Below are 27,461 nucleotides of genomic sequence, written 5' to 3'. Positions count from 1 at the left end.
ACAGCCTTTCAGGCCTACGAAATTCAGCTAACATAAGAAAGCATCATATGTGCTTGGCGAATTTGCATAGAAATAAGGCACTTTCAAATATGCATCTACCTACATGTGAAATGACATGATTAATAAGCACTTTTAATTTGTGATCAGGTGTCAATTGCACAACACAAGTTCTTTACGTTAATGTTTTCTGCTAGTTACATTCACTTTCTACGTTGGTTCACCATGTTACATTTCAAACACCTAAAATACATCACGTTTTCATGTTAACACGATTCACTGTTCTAACACTTTACCTTAATACAGCAAAGGATTATATGTGGGTGTGGTCTATACGTGATTATAATGCACCCCTACAAATAAAATACAATTTCCACTCCATCAATATGATAGTTAGTATCTGCAACCCCTTTTTCATAATAATGGACTGCTAATAGCAGTGCTGTATTTCTTATTAACCCAAGACCCTATCTGTGATGGCAAAACAGCTAAGACCATGTATTGTTGGAGCTAATAATTAAGGTTTATTTTTGGTGTATGTTGTTTGTTGTAAGTACAGGATCTACCAGCCTAATACTACAAAACAATACAATGTATCCTTGTATTTATGTAGCATTTACTCCCCCTATGTGGGGCGCTGAAGTGCTTGCTTACATGAGTGGCAAGCTACAGCATGTGTGTTTGCGGTTGGAAGAATATTCTCTTGGGTTTGAACCTATGTGGTTCGTGTTTCTATGTTGTGCCTGATTACCACCGAGGTGTGGTTATCATATTAAGGGCTGCCGCGGGTAGCCATGTGTTAGATGATGAATTGTGAGAGACAGATGTGCATTTTTATGGTTTTAGGTATACTGACTAGTTTAAAAAGCTCTGCAGGTCCGTTTATGTTATTTCATATGATAAAGTCTGCATTGGTTGTCCAATTGAAGATTTTGTTTATAGTTGTATATGTATCAACGGGTTAGTAATAAGAGCATCACTGGGCCTTCTAAGAAGCATCCATGCTTCACATTCATCAGTGGGCCTAGTATGAACTATTCATGCTTGTAGTGCAACTTTTGGCAAATTGGGAGGGGTCCAAGGTGTTCTCGTTGTTGGATCTCAGATCCGCGTATCACCAAATACCACTTGCTTCAGAGAGCCAAGACCTCGCCACATTAATCACCCCATTTGGTGCATAAACATTTCTGTGGATGTCCTTTGGTTTGGCCTCTGCAGCAAGTGTGTTCTAAAGGTTCATGGACACCATATTGATGGGAATTCCTGGGTTTCAGGCTTTCCAGGACGATGTTCTCATCTTTGCTGAAAGTGCCAGGGAGCACAATTTAATCCTTGAGAGAGATTTGCTTATGTTTCAAGATGTGGGTATTACATTGAGAAAAGAGAAGTGCAAATTCCTGGTTAGTCAATTGGACTATATCGGGCATTGTATCTCTGATCAAGGTATTAAACCCAAAAGAAAGGAGTCTGGAATCCAGTTTAGCGACCTTCGCCAAAGTTGCCATTTAATTGTCAAGTGTTGAAGGGTTTCTGTTGAGACATGATCTCCTAGTTTCACTTTTAACATTGAGAATGTCTTTATTTAACATTTCAAATGAAGATCGCCTCGGAATGATGGCTACCATACGTAACCTTAAGCAATATTACTGGTGGCCAGGAATAAATGTCCAAGTGAACAAATGGGTGTTTGATTGTGAAATGTGCTTGGTTTCTGGCAAGCCTTGGAAGGCGTCAGAAACCAAGTTACATACTGTTCCCTTACCTGATGGTCCATGGGTAAAGTTATCCCTTGATTTTGCGGGCCATTTGATCTTCTACCAAGTTCTAAAAGGTATATGGTTGTTCTGGTTGATTACTTTTCAAAGTGGTATTACTTTGATTTTGTTGCCTCGCCAGACACTAATTCAGTCATTTCTTTCATAGGGAAGTAGTTTTGAGATTGAAGGCCCCCCCAGTGAATTGATTACATATAATGGAACACATTCCAAGTCTCATTGGATGAGATAATTTGTGGACAACTACCACATCAAACACATGCAAGTTGCTTTATACTCTCCTACCGCCACTGGTCTTGTCGAACAAGTTAACAGATTTCATAAAGAAGGGGTGCAAACGTCTTTCTCATCTGAGGCACAGGTTGAACGTTTTTTAAGAAAGACAACATGGAACTATTTGGTGACTCCTCACACTGCGACGGGTGTATCACTTTCATATTGCTGTGCAATAGGTCACCATTATATGCTTTGAGTCCTGATTGGGTGCAAGCGCAGACCAGATCTGATAATCAAATTGACATAAAGGGTACAGTCAGAAAGAAACAACTTGCGGTGAAAAAGTATTTTAATAACGAGCATAACGCTACGTTTGTTGACTTCAATGCAGGTAATGGGGTGATCATCCAGAAACCCAACAAGGCCAAAAAAGAGGAGTCTAAATTTCCTCTTCCTTTCAGAATATCTAAAGTTTCTAAGGAGGGCATATTAGTGGAAGGTAAAGGATGGTGGAGTAGGAGGAGTAGTAGTAGGAGTTTGCTAAAAAACTTCCCTCGAAGAATGTAGGAAGTCAAAAGTAATGGTGTCTTTATACATAATGATCATTCTGATGATGCATGTTGGTTTTCTAGAGATACCATCTACATGTCCTAATTGTGAAGGAGGCATTGCTCTTCATTCTGGAGTTGAATCAGTGATAACCTACAGCAGTGAAAATGTGGGTTTAGTTACCAGTTCTGAAAGTTTTCCTCCACAGGGTGTCGGGAGTAGATCTTCTCGCAATGCTTCTGTTCCCATCCGATTAAAATATTATTGCATGCAATAATTTTTTTCCTAGTGCATTACTATGATGTTGCATTCCATTATTTAATTTCTTTGTCTGTGTGATTTTTTTGTTTTGCACAAAGAGATGGGTGATGTTGTAGACATAATAATGTGTTTGTTTACTTATATATATGCGTTGACACGCTTCCGTGCTGGTTATGGCACCTGTGCATCTCGTGCTGCGTCACCAGCTGCACAGTTATGTTTTGCAGTTGTACGTTTTCAACTGTGTTCCGAGTTCCTGCCCGTTTGACTTACTGTTGGAATGTGGTTCATTCTGATGGCAAGTCGGTAGACGTAGGAGGTCTGTTGTGGGCTCTCATTCATTTTGAGATATAATAAAGTCTCCACCTTTACCCCAACCCGTCTGTGTCCTGCCTCTGCTTTATCCGGGGTTCGCACTACATATTGGCAATAATGACATAATGACGGGATATAATATATATATATATATATATATATATATATATATATATATATATATATATATATATATACTCGCCATCAGAGTGACCCACATTCTAACAACAATTCAAATGGGCAGGAACTCTGAACACAGTTGAAAACATACAATTGCAAAACATAACCATTACACATGGCCTGTGCGCCTCGTGACGCAGCATGAGACGCACAGATGCCATAACCATCACGGAAGCGTGTCAGTGCATTTGTTTGTGTGTATATATACATGTGTGTGTGTGTGTGTATGTGTGTGTATATATATATATATATATATATATATATATATATACACACACATACATAGATGCTTCCTACTAGGCCCACTGATGAATGTGAAGCACGGATGCTGCTTACTAGGCCCACGGATGCATGTATTCTTCTTATTCGAACCACTGATGCATGTGAAGTGATGTAATATATGTGTGTGCATGTGAAGCATGTATTTTTCTTATTGGAACCACTGATGCATGTGAAGTGATGTAACATATATATATATTCACTGAAAAAACCATAGGTTTCACACATGTTATAGTTAGCTGGACATTTTACTCATAAAAAACCAATGAAATTCCCCCGTTATAGTTAGTGCAGGCAACTATAACTCACGCGACCGCAATCCTCTGCTGATGTTAATACTGTATTTAGACACTTATTTGCCCATGTCTTCTTCAATTAAATTTTAGCTATACATATATTACAAATATTTTTTTTTCATAAAGACACATATGTCATCAGCAGAGGATTGCGGTCGCGTGAGTTATAGTTGCCTGCACTAACTATAACGGGGGAATTTCATTGGTTTTTTATGAGTAAAATGTCCAGCTAACTATAACATGTGTGAAACCTATGGTTTTTTCAGTGAATTTGTACGTTTTTTTAAATGCTAAGTTACTTTACGCCATTCGTGGCGTGCGCGCCCACTTAACGCAGTTCGTTCCGTGTGTGCACGGTGCGCTTCGCGCACCGTGCGCGCACAGTGAGCACGCTGTGCGCTTCGCGCACCGCGCGCCCACTTTACGCAGTTAGTGCCGTGCACGCACGTTACGCTGTATGGGCCATGTACGCACGATGCGCTTCGCGCACCGTCCGCACATGGAGGACATATTATGCGCTTCGTTGTGAAAGGTAATCTTTTACATTTTCCTTTGAAATATATGCCGTTTACAAAAGGTACCCTGCTGGCACCTTTTGCACACGGGGTGGGGAAAGTGTGGATAATTTTTTTTTTTTATAATTATTTTTTACCGTACGCGTACGGTAAGCGTAATCGGCGTTTTTTCGAAAAAAAATAAAATTGAGTTTTTTGCCTTGGGGGTTCCTTTGGGACACCTTAATCAAGGCTAGGTGGTTAGGAGCTGTCTAAACAGCCCCTTTACATGTTTTTTGACTTTGTTTTTCCTCCCCCCCTCAGAGTGCGAGAGAGAAAATGGCGGCCGCCGCTTCCTGGTTTCGACCGATTCGAATGTTTACTAAGATCTAACAGCCAATCAGAATCGCGCTCGCGCACGGCACCGTACGCGTACGGTAAGCTTACCGTAAGCGCACGGTAAGCGCACCGTAAGCTGCCACAGATATATATATTGATTTAAATGCTATTTTCTCAGGAACTACTGAACAGATTTACACCAGACCTACAAAAGGCACTTCCTTGACCTGTAGACTACCTCTCTGCCAAATTTCAAGTAACTCTGTTCAGCCGTTCGGGCTGTAGCTGTGTCTAAAGGTCCTATGGAAAAATGCATGGGAAAAACGCGTTTTGGGACCCCCCTTTTTTCTCAGCCCCCGCTTGACGAATCCCCCCGAGACTTTCAGGGTAGGAGCGGAGCGTAGCGCCCCATTAGTTTTGAAAATTTCGCAAGGATTCGTCGACCGGCGCCAAAGTTATTCCAAATAGAATGCTGCGGTTTTCCTATGGAAACAGGGTCCTAACTATAACTATCTACTGGCGACCGCCAGTAGATAATATAAATATATATATATATATATACATATATAATTATCTACTGGCGGTCGCCAGTAGATAGTTATAGTTAGGACCGTGTTTCCATAGGAAATCCGCAACATTCTATTTTGAATAACTTTGGCGCCGATTGACGAATCCTCGCGAAATTTTCAAAATAGGTGGGGCGCTCCGCTCCTTCCCTGAAAGTCTCGGGGGGATTCGTCAAGCGGGGGCTGAGAAAAAGGGGGGGTCCCAAAACGCGTTTTCCCCATGCATTTTTCCATAGGACCTTTAGTCCAAGCTGCAGCCCGAACGGCTGAACAGAATTACTTGAAATTTGGCAGAGAGGTAGTCCTCCGGTCAGGGATGTGCCTTTTGCAGGTCTGGTGTAAATCTGTTCAGTATTTCCTGAGAAAATAGCATTTAAATCAATATATATATCTATAGGCGCGCTCCGAGCGCGTACCGTAAGCTTACCGTACGCGCACGCTGCCGTGCGCGAGCGCGATTCTGATTGGTTGTTAGATCTTAGTAAACATTCGAATCGGTCGAAACCAGGAAGTGTCGGCCGCCATTTTGTCTCTTGCAGTCTGAGGGGGTGAAAAACAAAGGTGGATAACATGAAAAGGGGGCAGGCTGGACAGTTCCTGACCCCCTAGCCTTGGTCAGGGGGTCCCAGAAGGACCCCCAAGGGCAAAAATGTATTTTAATTTTTTTACGAAAAATCGCGGAGTGTGCGTAGGGTACGCGCACGGTAGAAACGGAAAAATTCCGCGAACTACGTAACGTGGGCGCGCGGTGCGTGAAGCGCACCGCGCACGGTGAAAAAACTTTAAATAAATACATAAATTAGCATTTAAAAAAACGTACAAATTCACTGAAAAAAACATAGGTTTCACACACGTTATAGTTAATAATTACCATTTAAAAAACCTTGCAAATTCACTTAAAAAACTATAGGTTTCACACATGTTATAGTTAGCTGGGCATTTCACTCGTGAAAAACCAATGAAATTCCCCCGTTATAGTTAGGTCAGATAACTATAACTCGCGCGCCCGCAATCCAGTGCTCATGACATGGTCAGTGGCATTACTCATGACATCATCCTTGTGATAGAGTGGCGGTCGCGCGAGTTATAGTTATCTGACCTAACTATAACTGGGGAATTTCATTGGTTTTTCACGAGTGAAATGCCCAGCTAACTATAACATGTGTGAAACCTATAGTTTTTTAAGTGAATTTGCAATGTTTTTTAAATGCTAATTCCTAACTATAACGTGTGTGAAACCTATGGTTTTTTAAGTGAATTTGCAATGTTTTTTAAATGCTAATTCCTAACTATAACGTGTGTGAAACCTATGGTTTTTTCAGTGAATATATATATATATATATATATATTTTACATCACTTCACATGCATCAGTGGTTCCAGTAAGAAGAATACATGCTTCACAAGCATCAGTGGGCCTAGTAAGAAGCATCAATGCATCCCATGCATCAGTGGGTACAGTAAGTAGTGTCTGTGCTTCCCATGCATCAGTGGGCTTAGTAAGGAGCATCCGTGCTACACATGCATCAGTGGGTAGAGTAAAAAGCATCCATGCTTCCCATGCATCACTGCGCCCAGTAAGAAGCATCCGTGCTTCGCATGCATCACTGGGTCTAGCAAGAAGAATCCTTGCCTCCCATACATCAGTGGGTCCAGTAAGAAGCAGCCATGCTTTGGGGTCTAGAAAGAAGCACCCGTGCTTCGCATGCATCAGTGGGTCCAGTAGGAAGTATCCGTGCTTTGCACGCATCAGTGGGTCCAGTAAGAAGCATCTATGCTTCACATTCCTCAGTGGGTCCAGAAAGAAGCATCCGTGCTTCACATTCCTCAGTGGGTCCAGTAAGAAGCATCCATGCTTCACATTCATCAGTGGTTCCAGTAAAAAGCATCCATACTTCCAATGCATCAGTGGGTCTAGCAAGAAGCATCAGTGGGTCTAGAAAGAAGTATCCGTACTTCACACACATCAGTGGGTCCAGGAAGAAGCATCCATGCTTCACATGCATCTTTGGGTACATTAAGAAGCATCCGTGCTTTGCACACATCAGTGGGTCCAGTAAGAAGCGTCCATGCTTTGGGGTCTAGAAAGAAGCATCCGTGCTTCACACGCATCAGTGGGTCCAGTAGGAAGCATCCGTGCTTCACACGCATCAGTGGGTCCAGTAGGAAGCATCCGTGATTCATGTGCATCAGTGGGTCCAGGTAGACGCATCCGTGCTTCCAGTGCATGAGCGGGTCTAATAAGCAGCATCGTGCTTCACATGCATCAGTGGGCCTAGTAACGGGCATTAGCACAGTGCACTCAGCTTCTTTCGTGTAATTGCATTTATATAAAGCGCTTACTACCCCTGACGAGGCGTCGAAGCGCTTAGTCTATACATATCCATGAACACATTAGGCAGAGAAGAGGCAGGCGCGGTGCAATCTTTATTTCTACAAAGAACATGTGTAGAAGTTGCTGCAGAGGTGAGGCTGGATTCACTGACCAGCGGCACTTTGAGGCAGCAGAACAAGTTTCCCTCTCACATTCAAATGATGCAACAGTCGTCCAAGCCCTGGTAATGTACTGGCAGCAGCTCTTCAAAGATCTGCCACAAAACGTACACAGCAGCAGCTGCGCAAGGTATGCTCCTGAGACGGCAGCTGTTCAAACTTTCCTCCCACATGAACGGCTGTGGAGCGTGCAGCAACAGTGAAGCATTGCTCACGCACAGAGCAGGAAGAGAGCAGACCATAGACCGCAGCACTGCGCGCATCGTCTGAACAGAACAGAGGGACTCTCGAAGTGCAGCAGCAATGGCGTTCTCTGTATACAACTAGTAGTTGTACGGGACAGGTGGGCGCATTGGAAGAGCCGCGCTCTCTCCTCGCGTGCAGTGAACAAGCACTGCATATGCAGTACAGTACACGCGTCCCTCACATACAGTGCAAGCACAGTATGAGCAGCAGCAGTGAGCGCTTCTCTACCTGAGAACACGTACAACGTAGGGGGCCACAAGCCTCCTCCCCACGGACCCCTCTAGAGTGATAAAAACACGGGTCCTAAAGAAAGGTGTGCGCTGTTGCTTGAGTTGTACTTTCTATTCTCCAACTGCATAAGCTCCAGGGGGTGCACACATCTCGCAGACAGGCCAGCATGAGCGCACTCAATTGAAGTCGTGCTAATGTCCCCTATTTGAATTTTGTGGTGTGCGCCAAACCCTCAATAATTAGCAATGACAAAAAATGTGTTTGCTTCCTAAGAGTTGGATATTGTGAAAAAAATTCATCGTGGCATAGTTAGATGAGAAATGGTAAAGTGCACAGAGATGGAAGCTATGGTTTAACAGGACTTCAGCACTGCACCTGCCGTGGTCACACTCCGCGGCTGTCAAATAGGGCAACGTGGATGCCTGAGGCTGGGAAATGCTGCTGCTGGGGCTGCCGCGAGTTTCAGGCTCTGAGCCCTAGTCTCCGCCCGTGCAGTGAGAGGCGGACAGCAGTGTGCGCCCAACTGCATGCCAGGTTACGGGGACCAGACCCAAACAGGAGCCTTGGCCCTCGCTGTGAGGGCTTGAAGGCAGGCGCGCAAAGCACACGTCGTGTGTGTCAGCCCGGGCCGAGACAGCTTCACGGGCGCGCAGACACGGACACTTTTAGAGATTATCGCAGCCGCACCGAGTACTTCACAGGTCTTTAAAAGACCGTTTACATGTTAACAAGGCTTTGTTTATTTTTTCACCCCTTCATCTCCACATGGCAAAGGCGACACATCCTTTCTTTGTCACCAGTAACCGTTGCCTACTGTCCTGCTGCGTGGATATTTCTTTTTCTATGCAGCGCAGCAGAAAATAAGTTTGTGTATTCCTATTCACCTTTCCTGACCCCTGCAGCTGCTTATCACATCAGTCTGTGACACAAAGTTTGACTAATGGAGTAGGTAAGAGAATGTGTTACTATTAGTTTTTCTTTTTAAAATCTGCAAAGGCCAGGCAGGACACATGCTTCGTGAGTGCTTCATTTAAACAGTTTTTATCATTCTCATGGCCGATGCAGGACAGCAATAAGACGATTCAAAATGCCCAGATAACGCTGATTTATGATCCTGCTGGAGAGCAATCATTTGTCTGTTAGTAGTTTTTAAATGCAGATGAACTGTATTTTATGTGGACGCTCAGTGGGTTACTGCCTTCGTCGCAAAGATCCTTGTGTTACTTGCAGTTCAGAAGTTACAATCCTAACATAGGACAGTGATCAATGAACTGTCACTAAAGAGCTGCAGACAAACATGAATGTTATAGTTAGAACTTCGCTTTTTTGTTTTGTGATATAGTTAGAACTTCCCCAGGCTTTCATTATTCTAATGTTGCTAAAATGAGTATGTTTGGGCAGATATACATTTTTATCAGTAAAGGAGGTAGTGGGAGGGGCTATGGAGCGATGAGAGGCACTGTTGGAGGGTGGCAGTGAAGGAATCCACGGAAGAGGTCATGGGGTAGAGGGGGGAGCTAGGGAGAGATGAGGGGCACAGGTGGAGGGTGGCAGTGAGGGAATCCGAGGAGGAGGTAGTGGGAGGGGCTTTGGAGCAATGAGGGGCACTGTTGGAGGGTGGCAGTGAGGGAATCCAAGGAAGAGGTCATGAGGTAGAGGGGGGAGCTAGGGAGAGATGAGGGGCACTGCTGGAGGGTGGTAGTGAGGGAGTCTGAGGAGGAGGCCATGAGGGGGATGGGCTACAGAGATAAGGGGCACTGGTGGAGGGTGGCAGTGAGGGAATCCGAGCAGGAGTTAGTGGGAGGGGCTATGGAGCGATAAGGGGCACTGTTGGAGAGTGGCAATGAGGGAATCTGAAGAAGAGGTCATGGGGTGGAAGGGGGAGCTAGGGAGAGATGAGGGGCACTGCTGGAGGGTTGTAGTGAGGGAGTCTGAGGGGGATGGGCTACAGAGAGATGAGGGGCACTGCTGGAGGGTGGCAGTGAGGGAATCCGAGTAGGAGGTCATGAGGGGTAGGGGCTATGGGGAGATGAGGGGCACTTGTGGCGTGTGGCAGTAAGAGAATCTGAGGAGGAGGTCAATAGGGGGGTCCATGGAGGGATGAGGAGCCCTATTGGAAGGTGGTAGTAAAGGTATTTACGGAGAAAGAGGTTTTTAGTGCGGCACCAAAAAAGACTTTCGCATCAGCGCTGAAGCCGGCCCTGTCATGTCCTTTCTGTTTTTGTTTATTTAATTAGCAGTCAGGTCATAAGGGCTATTGTGGAACATACTTTAAAGTGTGTGTTAATTATATTTACTGCTATATTCAATGTTTTAAGCTTGAAGGTTATTTTACGAATGTTTTTACCAGGAAAAATGAAAGTGGAACCCGATGGTGCCTGATATGGGGCAGGGGCCCCAGGTCAGCTGTGAGATCAGGTGCACTGGAGAGGAGTAGTGGATAATAAAGCCTGTAAGGGAGTGCGTAGCAGAGTGCGGGGTCAAGTGGAGGTAGTAATGAAGAGGGATTCTCCCTGAAGGCTCGCACAGAGGGAGCCTGTAAGGGAGTGCGTTGCAGAGTCCGGGGTCAGGTGGAGGTAATAATGAAGAGGGATTCTCCCTGAAGGCTCGCACAGAGGGAGCCTGTAAGGGAGTGCGTTTTAGAGTCCGGGGTCAAGTGGAGGTAGTAATGAAGAGGGATTCTCCCTGAAGGCTCGCACAGAGGGAGCCTGTAAGGGAGTGCGTTGCAGAGTCCGGGGTCAGGTGGAGGTAATAATGAAGAGGGATTCTCCCTGAAGGCTCGCACAGAGGGAGCCTGTAAGGGAGTGCGTTGCAGAGTCCGGGGTCAGGTGGAGGCAGTAATGAAGAGGGATTCTCCCTGAAGGCTCGCACAGAGGGAGCCTGTGAGGGAGTGCGTTGCAGAGTCCGGGGTCAAGTGGAGGTAGTAATGAAGAGGGATTCTCCCTGAAGGCTCACACCGAGGGAGCCTGTAAGGGAGTGCGTTGCAGAGTCCGGGGTCTGGTGGAGGTAGTAATGAAGAGGGATTCTCCCTGAAGGCTCGCACAGAGGGAGCCTGTAAGGGAGTGCGTTGCAGAGTCCGGGGTCAAGTGGAGGTAGTAATGAAGAGGGATTCTCCCTGAAGGCTCGCACAGAGGGAGCCTGTAAGGGAGTGCGTTGCAGAGTCCGGGGTCAGGTGGAGGTAATAATGAAGAGGGATTCTCCCTGAAGGCTCGCACAGAGGGAGCCTGTAAGGGAGTGCGTTGCAGAGTCCGGGGTCAGGTGGAGGTAGTAATGAAGAGGGATTCTGCCTTAAGGCTCGCACAGAGGGAGCCCGAGAAGCATCACTTGCCTGACACTCCCACCTCAGAAACCTCCTCTTCCCATCAAAGGAACATTACATGGAAAAAACACTTTTTGAGAGTGATAATATTTAGAAAGAGATTTGGAAAAGAGTGCGTTTTATTGGGCCTTGTAAGACTAACAAGAGATAAAGGAGGGCCCTGAAGCAGGCCTGCCTAGACCTATATGCGACAAATCGAGCCCGCAGTGGCCCACCCAAATAAAAATTCCTGGAGCCGGGCCTGCCGGGGCCACTTCGCGGGGAATAAGGAGGAGGGGCAGCACCTGCATGGCTGTGCAGGGCATTGATTAATCCAGTAAGCAGAAAATGAACACATCTGTAGCCGTGCCCTCCCACCCCCCCCCACACAAACCCACACAAGAAGGGTACTGGTTCCCAGCCCATAATCCGGAAGGGGGGGGGGGGGAGTTGTCTCTGCCCACCGGGTTAGCTTGCAACTACCCCTTGAAGTAGTATCCCACCATTGTGTTTTCCCATCGCCTGACAGCGGGACACACATGCGCTGATTCTGTGGCAGCCTTGTTGTAAGTTCAGGAACGAGCATTGCAAAAGCTACTAGATCTCAGGGGAGATCGGATCCAGAGGTCTGTAGAAGTCTTTTCCCCAGCACAGGGTTTTGGTGACTGGGCCCAGTGCTTCCAATGCGACTGCAAGCAGCTCTTGTTGCCAGAAGGTTTCACGAGCGCCGGTGCCGTCTCACCCTGACAGCAGCAGGAGCTTTTTCTATCCCACTTGAAGTGCTGCAGACTGAAAGTGGCTGACGTCATTTCCAGGCCAATGCGCAGCAATCCTTCAGGGTTAGAATAAGAACGGTGTTCTCATGAAGACGAGCTACCCGTGGAAAGCTATGTGCGTGCAAAGAGAATCAGCTGTTCTGCTCCCAATGAGTTATTTCTGATCCAAGCTGTTCATTTACCTAGCAGCTTCTGCTATTCTTCCAGGTGCCTAAACCAGTAGACATTAACCAGCATAACGGAAGTTCTTCCACGCCCTGGTATGGCTAAGGGCTGCAGGATGCCTCTTGAGTTGGCAGTGGCGCGGTGCTGTTCATAAGCTCTGACATGCCCGGCTGAGTTCTCCTCCAGCACCAGGGAGAGTATGTCACCAAGTGAAGACCTGGCTGGCATTTGCGCTGATCGGCCAGGAGCCCGCCCTTGAACCAGTCCCTTCACGAAACGATTCTGGGGACAGCTGAGGCCACTGGAATTATGTGAGAAGGGAGGACCGAATTATGTGGCAGAGTTGACCAAATTATGCTTTAAGAAAAGCCAAATTATGCGGCCTAGTGTGGTACATTTTCTTATTAGTATTATTTTGTCATTTGTATGCATGGTAAAACTGTCTGGGCAAGGTTTTCACCGCCTTAATACCAGTTTATCCCCCAAATACGGTAATAGGTAGCTGAAAGATGATCAGTCAATCTTTAAAAAGGGTCTTTCACTGCGAGGCAACGCCTGTTGCTGCGTTTAGTAACATTTGCTTAGTTTGACCTAGATCATTTTTTTCATTAAAGTCTGCAGACTTGGAGCAGACCAAGGATTATGAGACACATTTATAACTATGCGTATTATGCCGAGGCCCAGGACCTCCTAATTCCAGTGGCCCTGGCTATAGCACCTGCATCAAACCTCTCCGTATCAAACAACCCCTCTGTGACTCTGCAGAGCCACAAACGAGGCTAGACTTCTTTTTGACCAATCACTATTACAATCAGTGTTTTAGTATAAATGCACGTGGACTGATTCAAAATGGGAAATCCATGGCAAGCGAGCAATGACGGCAGGGGACTGAACCAAAACAAGCCAAAGGATAAAGTCCCTGTCTCAAAGCTGACGCTGTATTTGAGTTTATCGATGATATGAGCTGTGGTAGGCCATGAAAACTGCACGTATATGGCCTAAAAGGAGTTTTTAAAAGAAAAATGAAAACCGAAACCCAAATGATGCTATAGGGAAAGGTCTAGGAAAATTTAACAATTTGCAAAAAAATAAATAATGGTCGCACAGCATATACTTCTAATGCAAATTGAGTGCCCCCACAAGGTTTAATAATCCTTCACAATGTTGCTCATCCAGAATTGGATGTCAGCGTACTTCATTTTAGCACATAATCAGTCAGTTGTTCCTAGCCCCTGGACACAATCAGTTGAACCACTCTGCATCTGAGATTACTAAATGGAAACGTGTTGTGTAGACTGTCCTACTGCTACATGAGAGAGCTTCGAACTCATAAAATATATTCAATGTAAACGATAGTGCAATGTACCATGATGCACCAGCCATGCCTCAACAGCGTCATGAGATGCTCACTGTATTCACTAAATGCATGCATATACTAGAAGGCAAATAATAAAGCAATTTACAAAGAACAATACAGCAGTTTACCAAGATGGGTAGAAGTTCCTCATGAAATCATTTAGGCATATCATGTTATTTTGTTTAATGCAATTTCCTAAAATACATGTAAGGAAGCTACCTTTTGCTTATTAGTTCCCTGATGGAAGTTTAGTCTGATTCCCTATAAATGGAAATCAATCTGGTTTTTATCATACCTGGTCTCTGTATCTGAGCAGTCGAATTCTATGCTGCTTCCTGGTATGGACAGGTGAACTTTGTGTCTGTATGTTTATTGGTATTAGTGTGGAGTGCTGCACAAAATGGTGGTGTTCATTATTGTCCGCTCAGTGACAGAGCTATCGCAAAAGAATCGACAATAGCGGCCTGACTGGTGCTTCGGCATGATTACATGAGTGAAGTTTATTCTATAAACGCACCACTTCTATGTTAGATAGAGGAGCATTTCGCTGACACTGTTGTCGTCGCCCCATGCCTGAATTCCAGCTCTGCTTATTCCTGTTTACCTTCTACAAGGGATGATGTCCAGCTCTCCACCAAGACTGGCTCCTTGATGACATTTACCCACAGGTTATAGGGGAGTTAGATCACCCTACAGGGATTCTGGCAGATTCACCCACCCTAGACACACTAGGATAGGTAGCGCTAGGTAGGAGCGAAAAATATAAAAATATTCAGATGGGAGCATATAATCTATGAAACAGCACAGTGGTTGAATTGTTCATTTACTTTACCATTCTCCTGATGCTGATTACTTTGCTTTGTTTCCTTCTATTAATAATTGCAGCAAACTTATTTTATACAAGAATCATATTGTTTCAATAAATATTGAAACACCATGTTGTGTTTTTCATGATAGTCTCGTTGGGTATGCATGAGTTACCAAACAAAAGGGTTCTAGATCTGTTTCCACAATTTCCTTGAAAGTCAGGGTTGTCATGTTCTGTGGTTTCTCACTTCACCTGTTATCTTACCAGGTTAGGGGTATAGATGGTGCACTGCGAGCTAGGCGGACTTAAGCCAACATATCCCGATGGCGCGTAGGGAATCAGTCTTGTACAGTTTTGATGTTTAAGTTGTCCAAGAAACGCACAGTTTTACTGAGAAAGTATGAACCGTACGACACATGGATATTGGAGTACTACATCCTACACATCAGAATCTGTCAGGAGTGCCTCGCCATAGCTTCATAGCTGTTTTGTGTCTAATAGACCCAAGGCGTAAAGTCTCTGGGTACATGTCCTGCCTTGGAATTTGAACTTCCGATAGAGACAAACTGGGCTCCAGAGTTTGTGAAAAAGCAGAGATTTCTCCATTATCCGGCCTCGAAAAATCATAAAAATGTTACTTGACCTGCAGGTTGAGTAACTTGAATAATCTACTTAGCCTAACTGTTATGTACTTGGCCCGTAAACTGGTCCCAAATTGTGTGAGCACTGGCAAATATTTTATTTTACAGAGTTGCCTTTTTCTTCATTTTCACGAGTGCACCTTCATATATGTGAGTTCAGCAGTTTTGCTGTTCAAAACAAAACTCTTTTGTTTGATTAAATAGACTAAATGTTTGCTCCATGTGTAATAATAATCTAGCCGACATATATTGTACACACGATCTCTGACTTCCCTCTCAGTTTACTGATAGCATTGCCATCAGAGCAGGGGCAGGAGTGTTTCTCAGTTTTTAGAAACAATCGCAATGGACCGCACTCCGCTAGCCCCTCCTCCGGGTCGCCCCAAGGGAAGCTGGTACATGAAGTTCTTGAGTGGTTCACCCCAGTGGGTGCAAATAAGTACTTGTTGAACTGATGATCTCTGATGGAGTTCTTGAGTGGTTCACCCCAGTGGGTGCAAGTAAGTACTTGTTGAACTGATGATCTCTAGACCCGATACATGTCCCGGGTTTTAAAATATTGGCCGAGACATGGCTCGGGTTTCGGGATAACTTCCCTCACCAGTAAAGAAAATAGTTAGGGGTGGAAGAGAGGGCCGCCAAGCAACCGTCAAAGGCCTCAGTGCCTGCACAGAACACTTATTTTAGCAGCCTACACAGCAACCCTACACACTCACCTACTCCCTGCTGACGAGAGGCAACTACCTCGAAACACGTGTCCAGGGATGGCTAACGCTACACTTACTTGCACTCATGACTCGGGCATAGGCGTACCCGCCGACGCTGACTTCAGGGACCACAATTCTTTGGGGCAACTACGCTGGTAGGTAAAGCAGTGTGCGACAAATTGGACTTGTGTTTCTCAGTTTGTTTAAACACTCACTTTGTTTAAACACTCACTTTTAATAAATATATTACTATAGCATGATGTGGCAGTGCACTGCCATTTATAAGACAGGAAATGTCCAGGAAATGGCCTAAAACATTCTCACTATCTTGCAGCTTTACTGATAAAACTATGTAGAGTATAAGCAATAATCTGTGAAAATTGGTTTTCGGAAAACATATTTATCATTTGCACATCACCAGGAAAAGTGTTGATTTGTTTTTCATCCTATTTATTTAATCACGCAGAAGTACAAAAAATGATCTTTCACAACTACTAAAATATATTTTGTAATGTTTGTGCAGTTTTTTTTAACTGTATTTTATTGGTTTCAAGCAAACAAGGAAACAGTGTGTGTTGACAGTGCCATACATATTCTCATGACAGATGCATATCAGAGACAGGCTACCAACAAATAGTATACAGTATTCGTGAGTGGGATTATCCACCTGTCCGATGACAATCAAAGCAGTCCATAGATAGGACCAAGGCAACTAGCCGAGCATTATACAAGGAAGCACCGATACACACTTGATCATCATCAAATTGGCACAGGTATTAATGCTATTCACAATCAAGCCTACATTTCGGAGCCGCTTTCGGAAGACACATTGCTGTCTTCCTGAAACATACCCAGCAATTGATCCCACAGAATTATGACACTGGCTGCCCCCTTATCGGTACGGACACTCTCATGTGGTGGTCCTCCGCCACCCCCCAGGTCTCGTAACCAATCTGTCAACAGTGACACCCTCGTGCCCATCCACCCTATGGCCACCCATCCCTTCACTAGCATATAAGGCCAACTAGGCAAATTTATAAGAGTTTTTGCATCCCTTTGGTCACACCACCACTCCCAGTAGACAGATTTGATTTGTCAACGGATTTTGAATTCCGGTGGCCATCTCTATACGTGGCACTACTTGTCCCCAGCACTCCTGCACCTTTCTGTAGGCCCACGCTAGATATATGAAAGTGGCCTCGTATATCTCCACAATGTGCACACATAGCTCCCCTAGTAGGGGCCTTTTTTTCAGATGATATGGAGTGATGTAGGTACAGTGCAGTAAATGAAAATTCAGGAGCTTAAATCCGTTGTTACAGGATACTGTACAAACAAGGCTGACATGCTCACCCAATCCGAGTCTGAGATGGGCATACCCAGATCTCTTTTCCAGGCCACACGTGAAGGATATTGTCTAAGTTGCATGTCACTCCTAAGGGAAATGTTTGACCAGTTGACTTATTAGCGAATTAAATGTGTGTTAGAAAAAAAACTGATACCCTACAACCTTTTATTTCACACTTCATACAGCAAGTCAGACAGTTCACTTTATAAAATGCTGGAACTCTGCAGTCGGAGAAGGAAAAGTAATTGTACACAGACTTCTGAGCCTGTCCCTGAGCACAGAGCAAATGTGAAGAGATAAAAACAAGATGTAAAGGCATCTTTATTGCTCCTTCATTTTCTGACTGAACAAAACACCTGTTCTCTGTCTACTTGCCAGAATGGGCGAGTAGTTCCTAAATATTGCTCGACCTGAATAAAATCTGACTTGCCATAGCAAGTAGATTTTTCGAGGCCTGTTTATGAGCAGTCTTCTCATGGCTCAAAAGGAGACACAAATAATGAACCAGTGTTCATATGTAGGAGTGATGGGCTTCCCCCAGAGGGAAAGAATTGCGTGCTTCACAGGTGAGAAATGAACTTGCCCACAGTGGAGTGGGGGGGGGGATAAAAGCCTCCAGCGAGTCTTCCTAGGAGAGCGAACTCGGGGAGTTAGCTAGAGATCCTGCTCTCAGTTTTATTGGTATAGCCTTTTGGATGGCGATGTTCGGGCATTGAGAATGTTATAGATATTGGAGATCAGGTGCATGGAGGAAGTGAGGCGTTGTAGATCGCGTTCAAAGGGGTTAAGCAGCCTGGTTGTCCTCGCCCTGACACTAGGGTGGAAGATCAGTAGCAGAGCTGAACATAATGATATTGCTCAATTTCTGGGATCCTGTGGTCAAGTTTAAGTTCCTCAAAGATCCTAATTTGGTATGTCAGGAAGGAATCCCGTATACAGAAGCAGCCTTTTTCTCTCCGTATATGGAAGCCAGTGTCTCCAGGTAAACTCTGGATTGTCTAGTATAGGAGGAAGGGAAAGATGTAAGGCCAGACTGGGTGGCAATCCAGTCCCATACAGCTAGGTTAATGCTTGTGACGAGTGGAAAGGTATAAAAGCTGGCTCCTCAAAGTTTTGGGGATCAACATGATCTTGACAAGTGGTCTAGGGTTTGGTCTATAAAGCACAAGGGTTTATCGGTTTCCCCCTTGAGCCATTCGACCAATGCAGTGTAATTGAGAAGCTTGATAACAGTAGGGCAAGTGCAGTACCCCCACTTCCCCCTCTTTGGGATGCCATAAGCTGGTCTGGAAGGGTAACCTAGAGCGCCCCCTCCCTCCCCCATGTAGGACATGCAGACAGTTTGACGACTGTTAATCTTGGTCTTAGGGATTGGCAGAGACATGGGCTGAAAAAGGTACAGGATGCAAGGGAGGATTGTCCTATGGGCTGCAACGCGTCCCAGCCAAGAGAGTGAGTGATTCCCCAGGCAAGTAAGGATGTCTTGGTGTGGGGAAGCAGGGATCCAAAGTTAAGGAAAGCACAAGTAGATTGGCTAGGTCTCAAGTGGATCTCCAAGTATCTGATAGAGAAGGTTGTCCAGCAAAAGGGCTACACTGCTGCAAGGGACTCTGCCAGACCCTTTTTGTCATGTTAATTCAGAGTGCGGCTGTTGCATGAAACACATCCAGAAGAGAGATTAGAGCTTAAAGGGAGCATCTGGGTTCCTTGAGGGTAAGTGAAATATTGTCCACAAAGGCGGATACTTTGAAGGTGTCTCTACAAAAGGAGATGCCATGTATGTGAGGATTATTCCTGATACTCTGGAGGAGGAGTTCCAGGAAGAGGTAATAAGAGGGGAGACAAAGGTCAACCTTGAAAGGTGCCCCGTCTGATTTGAATTGGAGCACATGGGTGACCTTTGGCCATCACTTTTGCCTGGTGAGATCTCATAAATAGCCGCAATCCATCCTCTCAGCCTGAAACTGAAGCAGCCGAGCACCGAGAAGAGCATGCTCCAGAACACCCTATCGAATTCTTTTTCAGCATCCAGGGACAGGACGACTGCCGCCCTCCCCTTTCTCCGTGACACGTCAATGTGTAGCGTGAGTTTGGTCTTATCGCTAGTGTTGCGGCAAGCGACAAAACCCCCCTGATCTGTATGGATAAAGTCTGGAAGCAAAGCTTTGAGACTTTAAGAAAAGACTTTCGCAGAGGGCTTTAGGTCTACACTCAGGAGGGCTATCTGGTGCTAGGAGCGGTAAAGCTTGGGTCCATACCTGGTTTGACTATAAACTCGATAGAGTCCTCTGTCATACAGGTGGATGCCCCCCTATCTGTGGTAACAGGAGTTGAAGTGGTTTGTGACTAGCAGAAGGAGTTTGGGTGCAAAGCATTTATAGAATAGCTGGGTGAAGTCATCCGTGCCTGGGGCTCTAGAGATCTTGAGTTGGCCTTTGGATGTGAGATTATTGGCCTTTGCTTTGGGGGCATCTAGCTCCGCCGATGCTGAGATTTTGGGGAGGTTGACCGAGTTCAGAAACATCTCTGTACGAGATGCATCAAGCTGTCAGCCTTGTAGATCGATTGATAGAAGGACCAGAAAGCTTGTAGCTTGCCCTCTCTCTTGGTATGAGTCACACCGCCCGCCCTGACTTCCACGGTCTGTTTGCCTGACTGTAGGACCCACAGTTTATAAACCAGTAAGGTGCCTGGCTTGTTGCTTCCTTCATGGAAGTGTGCTCCTGTATGGGCTTGAAGGTTGTGGGCCTTATTGAGCTCTAGTGTATCAAGTTGCCCCGTACTGCCTGCACTTTGCCCCGGATCTTATTGGCTGGGGAATGCTTGTCTTACTGTTTGAGAGTCGTTAGTTCCATGGTCAGTTGGGTTCTAGTGATGTTGCATGTGCTCTTGAGTCTGGCTGCTTCCTGGATGAAATGTCCCCAAGTCATCACCTTAAGTGCATCCCGGACCACCCGTTTATCGGTATCTCCCATCTTGTTGTGTTACAAGTATTCGGCGAGGCCTTTTGCATTGTTGCTTTCGTTACTGGGTCACGATGGAGGGAGTCACTGAGGCACCAGCATCCTCATTGCGGCGTCCCGCCCTCAACCCAGCAGAGAGCTAAGGTGACAGGCCTTGGTCTTAGAGGCACTGGGGAGACAGTCCGCCTCAAGCATGTATGGCGTGCTCTAGGTGTTTATCAAAGAAGATATTGAAGTCTCCTCCTGTTATAAGGGAGCCTTCTGCAAGAGCTACCACATTAGGCGTGTAAATCAACACCAGGGGTACCCTCCCAAAATCCTTTGACCAGCACCCATCTGCCTGACCCCTTCTGATCGATGGTTGTGCTCAATAAATGGTGCTGTGTGAGGAATCCGGATTGTGGTGACTGCCATTTTAGTGCATGAGAAGGCGTGATATTGTATAGGAAGTTTCCAGGATTGGAGTCTGCCTGTATCGGAATGTTAAAGGTGAGTTTCCTGAAGGAAGCAGACTTGGGCCTTCAGAGAGGAGAGCTCATGGAGAATACTTAAGAGCTTGGTAGGGTTGTTGAGCCTGTTGACAATATAGGTGGTAACTATTAAAGATAGAGAAGGAGTAGGCGTGTCTGAGTGGGGCTTGTGAAGGCGTGTGGCCCTCCCATGAGTACATGGGACATGAGTCCAGGTGGACATCAACTCCTTTTGTGAATAACCTAGCGCATACTCTTCACCAGTCTGACAATAGCATAAATCACTACAAGGAAAAATCATTAACTAGCTATCCTCTGCCAGCAACACTCATGCCCCTCTTTGAAAATCCATGTGGGTCGGACGTCAGGAGGCATCTAAATGGCTTTCTGATGATTTAAAAATTGCTAAAATCTGCACTTCTTCATGCAGAACGCAAATGACGGACTAACTATTCATCCGAAAATAAGAAAGCATACTCTCTGTCTCAAGGAATATAACGGTTTATTCAAACATGAAAAAGCTGTATTGTTTCCAGTAGAATATTAAACTCGATGAACAATGCAAAGGAAATCTTTAACATAGTCTCTGAACTATCTAACCCAATCAGGTGAACTATACCCTTCCCTCCTACACAAAACCTATGTGACACTCTTGATTCTTTCTTCATTGGAAAGATTAAGATAATAAAAGACCTGCAAGCACTTTCTCCAATTTGGTACCTCCTGATAGAAAGAACCCGCATACGCTATCTGAATTTCCTGCTCTCTGCAAGGATTCCTTCATAGAACTGCTGTCAAAAATTAAGTTGGGATCCCCAAATGACGTTTTCCCCCCTAAAATCTTAAAAACAGTCTTTTCACACTTTCCTGACTTAGCCTGTTCTCTTCTCAACCAGTCCTTAGTCAAGGCATGGTCTCACCTTCAAGGAGGCGATAGTGGACCCACTTCAAAAGAAATCTGGTGAAGACCCATTTAGCTTTAATTATCTACCAGTTTCCTTGCTGCCATACCTAGCAAAGGTGCTCGAAGCACATGTTGCCAGACAGCTCTGTTCATTCCTAGAAGAATATAAGTTCCAGCCCCACGCCCGCATCAGGCAGGTTTTCGGCCTGCCCACTCAATTGAAGCTGTCATTTTCTCCGTTGTGGATGACATTTGGGGAGAAGCCGACAGGTACCACCCAGGCGCTGTTCCGTATAGATCTCTCTGCGGCCGTCGAGTCGGTCAAGCATGAGCTCCTGGTCAGCCCTGTTGAGGCGACTGGCCTCCAGAACTCGGCACTGGGATAGATTATATCCTTGTTTAAAGATCGCCAGCAATCTGACCTGTTTTCCAAGTCCTCACACTTCTCTAGGAGGCTAATTTGTTGGTCTCCCAGTTAAAGGATATGTTGTTGCAGGGCTTTGCATTCCTTAGATTGGTTGTCCAGCCTTTGTTCAGTTTGTACCATTCAGACCCCGATGTCGTCAACATCTCCTTGGAGAGCACAGAGGTCTTGCTGAATGTCGGTTTTCACCCCGCCTATGTCGTCCTTAATCTCTTAAAACCAGTTGGAAGTTAAAGTTCTAGGTGATGGATTGATCATCTCCTATGGCTGTCATCTCCTCCGCTGTGGGTGGAGGTGATGTGGTGCTGTTGGAACCACTTTGACATGGAGTCTGAACAAAAGGTTTTATGGAGGAGTCTTTTTTTTTTTTTGTGTGCGTTCCCTCCCCACCCCGATCATTGTGGTAGATTTGGGTCCAGTCTCTGTGAGGAAGGGTCACGGGGTGGCTTGCACAGCCGGTTTGGGCCAAAGAGGCGGGCTTGGGCGTGATCTGGGTGGCTAAGGGCGAATGCCGTTGCTCAGTCCACCATGCAGCAGGGCGGGACGGTCTGGAAAAAGGTGGTGGGGTAGTTGTGGATCTAGCCGCCAGGAGGAGCACATCGACAGATGATGTGCAGGGGAGCAGCAGGTTTCATCCAAGTGACGTGTGCTGATCGGCTACCGTGAACATCTGCATCCGTTAGGGTCAGGTTTCAGCAAACCCTAGGCCAAAGAAAACCCTCCTGTCCACCTTCAGAATAAAAAGGACATTGACCCCGTGGGCACCAGCAAGTGGGAGAGTGCAGACCTCAACAGGGTACAGGTGACTTACACTGGTGTCCACCGGTGAGTTGTTGCAATGGGTGTACTTTTGGGTGGCGCCCTAGGGACAATGCAGGACCGGGCCTGCCGTCACTGGTGCTAGTTGGGACTTCCCTGTGACCGACCTAAGGCAGTGATGTTTGATGATCCCTGGTGGGCCCAGAAGCATGTTTTGGTCCAAAACCGTTGAAGAAGGGCTGAGGTGTGCCTTGCGGTCTCCTGAGGAGTCTGGGGGCTCTCATGCGTTGGCATAGCGCTTTTGCTCTCAGGTGGATGCCGGGGAAGTTGGAGAGCCTGGTGTAGTATGAAGTATCCTCATGCGGCCCTGTAGCATGAGAATACCATGTTATGATTCAGCATGTGTTCCACATTCAGGAGTGGAAAGGTGCCCACGCGATTCATCACAACGTTTGTCAGTTGCTGGTGGTGCCTTACAGACGGCAGACGCTCTTGGTTGTGAGTGTATTAAGAACTAGAATAAATTGGTGAAACTTCTTTCACTTAATCTTGGTGACGAGTGGAATGAACCTGCACCACATGCCTTACACCCACCAACCTCGTATCCTGTTGTTCTTCCGTCCATCTGGAAATGTTTGTGGGATTTTGCGGCTGCATGCTTGGAGATAGGCTGTACGTCACACAGATCTGTGTGGAGGCATTTCACCTGAAGGGGAGCCTGTTGTGAGTAATCTTCATGTGCTTTCCTGCTGCGACCCTGGCGAATGTTTGATGTTGGAGGGCCTGGTTATTAACGGCATTGCTGAGCTAGTGCCCATGTGTAGTTGCGTGCGCATCTGTACTGCCTGATGTGAGCCATGAGCGGTGGGGAGGGTATTGCAGCTTTGGAGATGCACGTCATCATGCCGGAGAAGCTTCAGCAGCCATCGTTATTTGGGCAGCTTGTTGGCCCCATTACATCATCATTGCTTTAACGTCACTGTGGTGGCACTTTTAAAAAGAGAAATAGGGAAGCGGCTGAAGAGCAGTGCGTTTGCCTGCGCACATGGTGACAGGCCCACCTGATCGTCATCAAATAACAAGTACGATTCCTGTTGTTGATAGCCTACATATACAGTGACAGACAACCGCAATAAAAAAACAAATCAAATACAATTCTGCTGTGTTTATTGACAGCCTGCACGCTTGAGGCAGTGCTTCAGGAACATGCCAAGTGTGCATGACTATTTGGCCGGCCAAGCTATCATGTGCACTTAGGGAGGGATGGCAAGCCACTCCTGCTCCCCCTGACGGCAGCGAGCCCCGCCCGCCTGCGCGACCTGACTTGAGACCCACAAAGAAAAATAAAATGATATCAACTTTGTTATTTTCATTTCATTTTTATTTTGCCCTGTTCAACAAGCAGTGGGGCGACTCTCCTCCGCCTTAAAGGAGGAGCCACCTTTTTGGTCTTGCCTAGGCAGTCCATGTGCAGTCTCTTCCAGACATGCTGTATTCACTCTGTGGGCTTACAGCCCGCCCATCGCTTTTGATTTGTTAATTAGACTGCTGTTTGAAAAAGTTTGCTTCCATGTGGTTAATCTTTGTCATATGTTCCTCTTTCTCGTGTCTTGTTCCCTCCCATGGAGCATGGGCCTGTTACTTGTATCCTTTCACTTTAGTGTATTTAGCATTGTTCATGAGCACTATTTTTTTCATTGCAGAGGGCCGGTGTTTTAAGAAGGTTCCGTTTTCTCATGTCATGTTACTAAAGCTTGTGGGAGATGTTTTCTAAGCGCTTTTTAAAATTAAATGTGCTTTATTTGTTTAGCATGCCTTTCCCACGTTGACGGTGTATTTGTAATGTAATGTTTTGTAAATAAAAAGTACTTCATTTGTTTAGTAAGTTTGAGTTTGATTGCAGATAAGGACATATGTCAGCTACATGCCAGTGTGTCAGCTCTTATGTGGGAGTGGCTGGCGCGCCCCTGGTGATTCGGAGCGAGATCACCATTTCCTTGCGGCAAGGAATATCCTTCCTCCCTGCTTCGGCTTCCCACGGTCGCCCACACCTCTCCCTCATATCTGCTGTCCCCATCCACCCCTACCTCCCAGTGAAATATTAGTATACACACTTCAGGTTCGGCCTTACTATCGCGATCTCCTTAATTTCATTGCCCTGGTTACCTCCGCCACTTCCTCTACCTCTCACCAGACTGTACACGCACACTCCGCGCCATATACAGTCTCCTTGCTCGCTACCACTTCCCTTCGTTCTCTCTTCCCAACACTCACACTTCACTCAGAGTACCCTACCTTCTCCTTTTGCTCTTCTGCCTTCTTCCCACAACACTACCTCCTTCTCACTAGGGTTGAGTGAAATACAAATTTCAGAAAAGTGAATCGGATGAATTGTGCCTTTTTGGTTAATCTGTAGAATATTGAGTAAAAAACTCAAAGTAAAGGAACCGCAAAAATGGATGGTTTTCCAAGGTCACCTGTTGGATTTTTCTAATACCATGCATTTCCTAGGTAAGTAGTTCTATACCTAAATTCCCCAGAAAATTATTTTTAAAAAGTACATCTGCCGCTTCAAGACCCACGTGGTATAATTTTGTTATGTTTTCTAATGTTTCTGTGACACATAATTGAGTCTCGCTATTCTTTAACATTTATTATGAATGCCATAATGCAGCACTTGTCAACTTCGTTTTGAATGCCATTAGCTTCAGTTTAAATCTGATATTATTAGAGCTGCCATGATTTGTTATGCATAAGGTGCAACCTGTGATTGATGCATCTCAAGTCAACTCCCTACAGGATACTGCATTCTCGGCTCTGGTGAAAATAGACACCAGATATCCTAGAAACTCCATGGAAAAGAGCTTGGCACTGTGGCAATACTCTCCGATACATCTAATTAGAATAAATAAGGGACTCCTGAGCTGTGGCGTTTTACTCTTAAATGTTCTTTAGAGTTAGACTTTTTGGTATTTGGTCATTTTGCAAGCGGTAAAATATGCTGCTGCACTATTGAAACAGATCTAAGCCTTTTAACAAGAGTTAACGATTGGCTTAATGGTGCCCATCGCTTTGTTTAGAGCTAGTAAAGTGCAATGAGCGTCCCGAAGATCTGCTTAGTAGCAACGCACATGCGCCTCACTTGAGGTGAATGGAGGAAAGCTTAGGTTGAAGACGGATTTTTATTGATTATGAGGTCAAGAAGTAGAGACTGAGTTATGTGTTTTTGAAATGCCAGCTTTGCATTACCCTTAGAGAATTGTACATGAAACCTTACCTAAATGTTGTTGAAAGCGTGAGGGAGGTCAGATAATTTTAAAGAAGTAATACTTATTGGAAAGAAATTAAAATTAGCAAAAATGTGTTAGTTTTTTAAATTAATTTGCTTCATTCTTCTTTTATAAGGATAAATAAGCATGCTGGTGACTGAGAAAGATGGAGCCACTGTGGGCAGTGGAAACGGGCAGGAAGGAAGTCCCACAACAACCGATCAACAGTATGATCCATCTTTGGGCTCTTCTAAGTGTCAAGCTTTTGACCTTTTCAACCTTGTTGTGTCATATAAAAAACTGGAGATGTACCTGGAGCCTCTCAAGGATACTTGGGAAGGGATCAAATACCTGATTAGGTAAGTATCAATTTAAGCACGTGGAACTTAAATTTATTTGAAACTGTCCTGGTTCATATAGAATTTCTCAGTATTCTATTCTGCAGTCAGATATTTGCTTCACGTAGTAGACAAATAAGACAGCACAAAGCTTCAGTGGCAATAAATAAGCCACAATGTTTTGGTTTAAATCCTCATTACAATCATGGTTCTAAATTCCCCTGGATCTAACAGGGGGCCCTTGACTGTGACTAGTGATCCATCCCTTGATTTGGGTGAATCAGGTAGGTTAGAAATGTGGATCAGATGATGGTTAACAAATGGCTAAGTCGGCACCATGGTCATGGCCTAAATGTGTTCCTTGAAGTGCTGGTGACCACCATTATTCTATTTGTGTGTGTCTGTTAGGAGAAGGATGTGTGGTAGCAAGGCACTAAATATGTTTTTGGAATATATGATGCGAGGGAATGTGGATTTTATGGAGTGCTGGAGTTTCAATAAGATTTGGTTGCCTTTCACCGCTGTGGTGATCAACAGTTTCTCTTTTACACTGATGTTCCTAACCTAATATTTAAGGTAGGAAAAATACTTTTGTGCACTTTTCTTTGAATGTGACAAGTGCTTTATACCGACCCACACCTGAAGCCTGTCTCTCGTTATCTCTTATGTGTCTGTCTGCAGTGCTAATCCTTTTCTTTCTTTGTTTTAAGTGTCTCATATGGGAGCCCTTCCCATCATAAACCACTCCAATCCTTGATTTCTATGGTAGAGGTGTCCGGTCAATCCATATCCTTTCTGAGCATCTTCCTGTCAAGCAACTCAGAGTGGGTCTGCAGCAGCCTCTTGCCAAGCTACCTGCCCTATCCTAGTACTCCCACTCTAGCCTTCATTTTCCTTCGTACTCACCTAGTTTTATTTTCAGAGTTGTATATTCACATTTTCTACAGCAACGTTTTTAAGCTTTTCCCATCCCACATTTCAGCATTGATTCATATCTT

General features: G+C 45.3%; 1 protein-coding gene across 5 annotated transcripts in view; it reads left to right on the top strand.

Annotated features, from left to right (window-relative positions):
• Positions 1–27,461, top strand: part of ZFYVE27 (zinc finger FYVE-type containing 27) — a 291,267-nt gene that overhangs the window by 6,997 nt on the left and 256,809 nt on the right. For all 5 annotated transcript variants that reach the window (XM_085606361.1, XM_085606351.1, XM_085606358.1 and 2 more), the window contains exon 2: positions 26,262–26,484. In XM_085606361.1, coding sequence (XP_085462487.1) covers positions 26,273–26,484 — 212 coding nt within the window. In that variant the 5' untranslated portion in view covers positions 26,262–26,272. The remainder of the gene's footprint in view (positions 1–26,261; positions 26,485–27,461) is intronic.

This window comes from Triturus cristatus, chromosome 1_2 (genome assembly GCF_964204655.1).
Source record: "Triturus cristatus chromosome 1_2, aTriCri1.1, whole genome shotgun sequence".
Classification (NCBI taxonomy): Eukaryota; Metazoa; Chordata; class Amphibia; order Caudata; family Salamandridae; genus Triturus; species Triturus cristatus.
The sequence above is the reverse complement of the archived record's forward strand: the minus strand, read 5'-3'. Positions and strand labels throughout refer to the sequence as shown.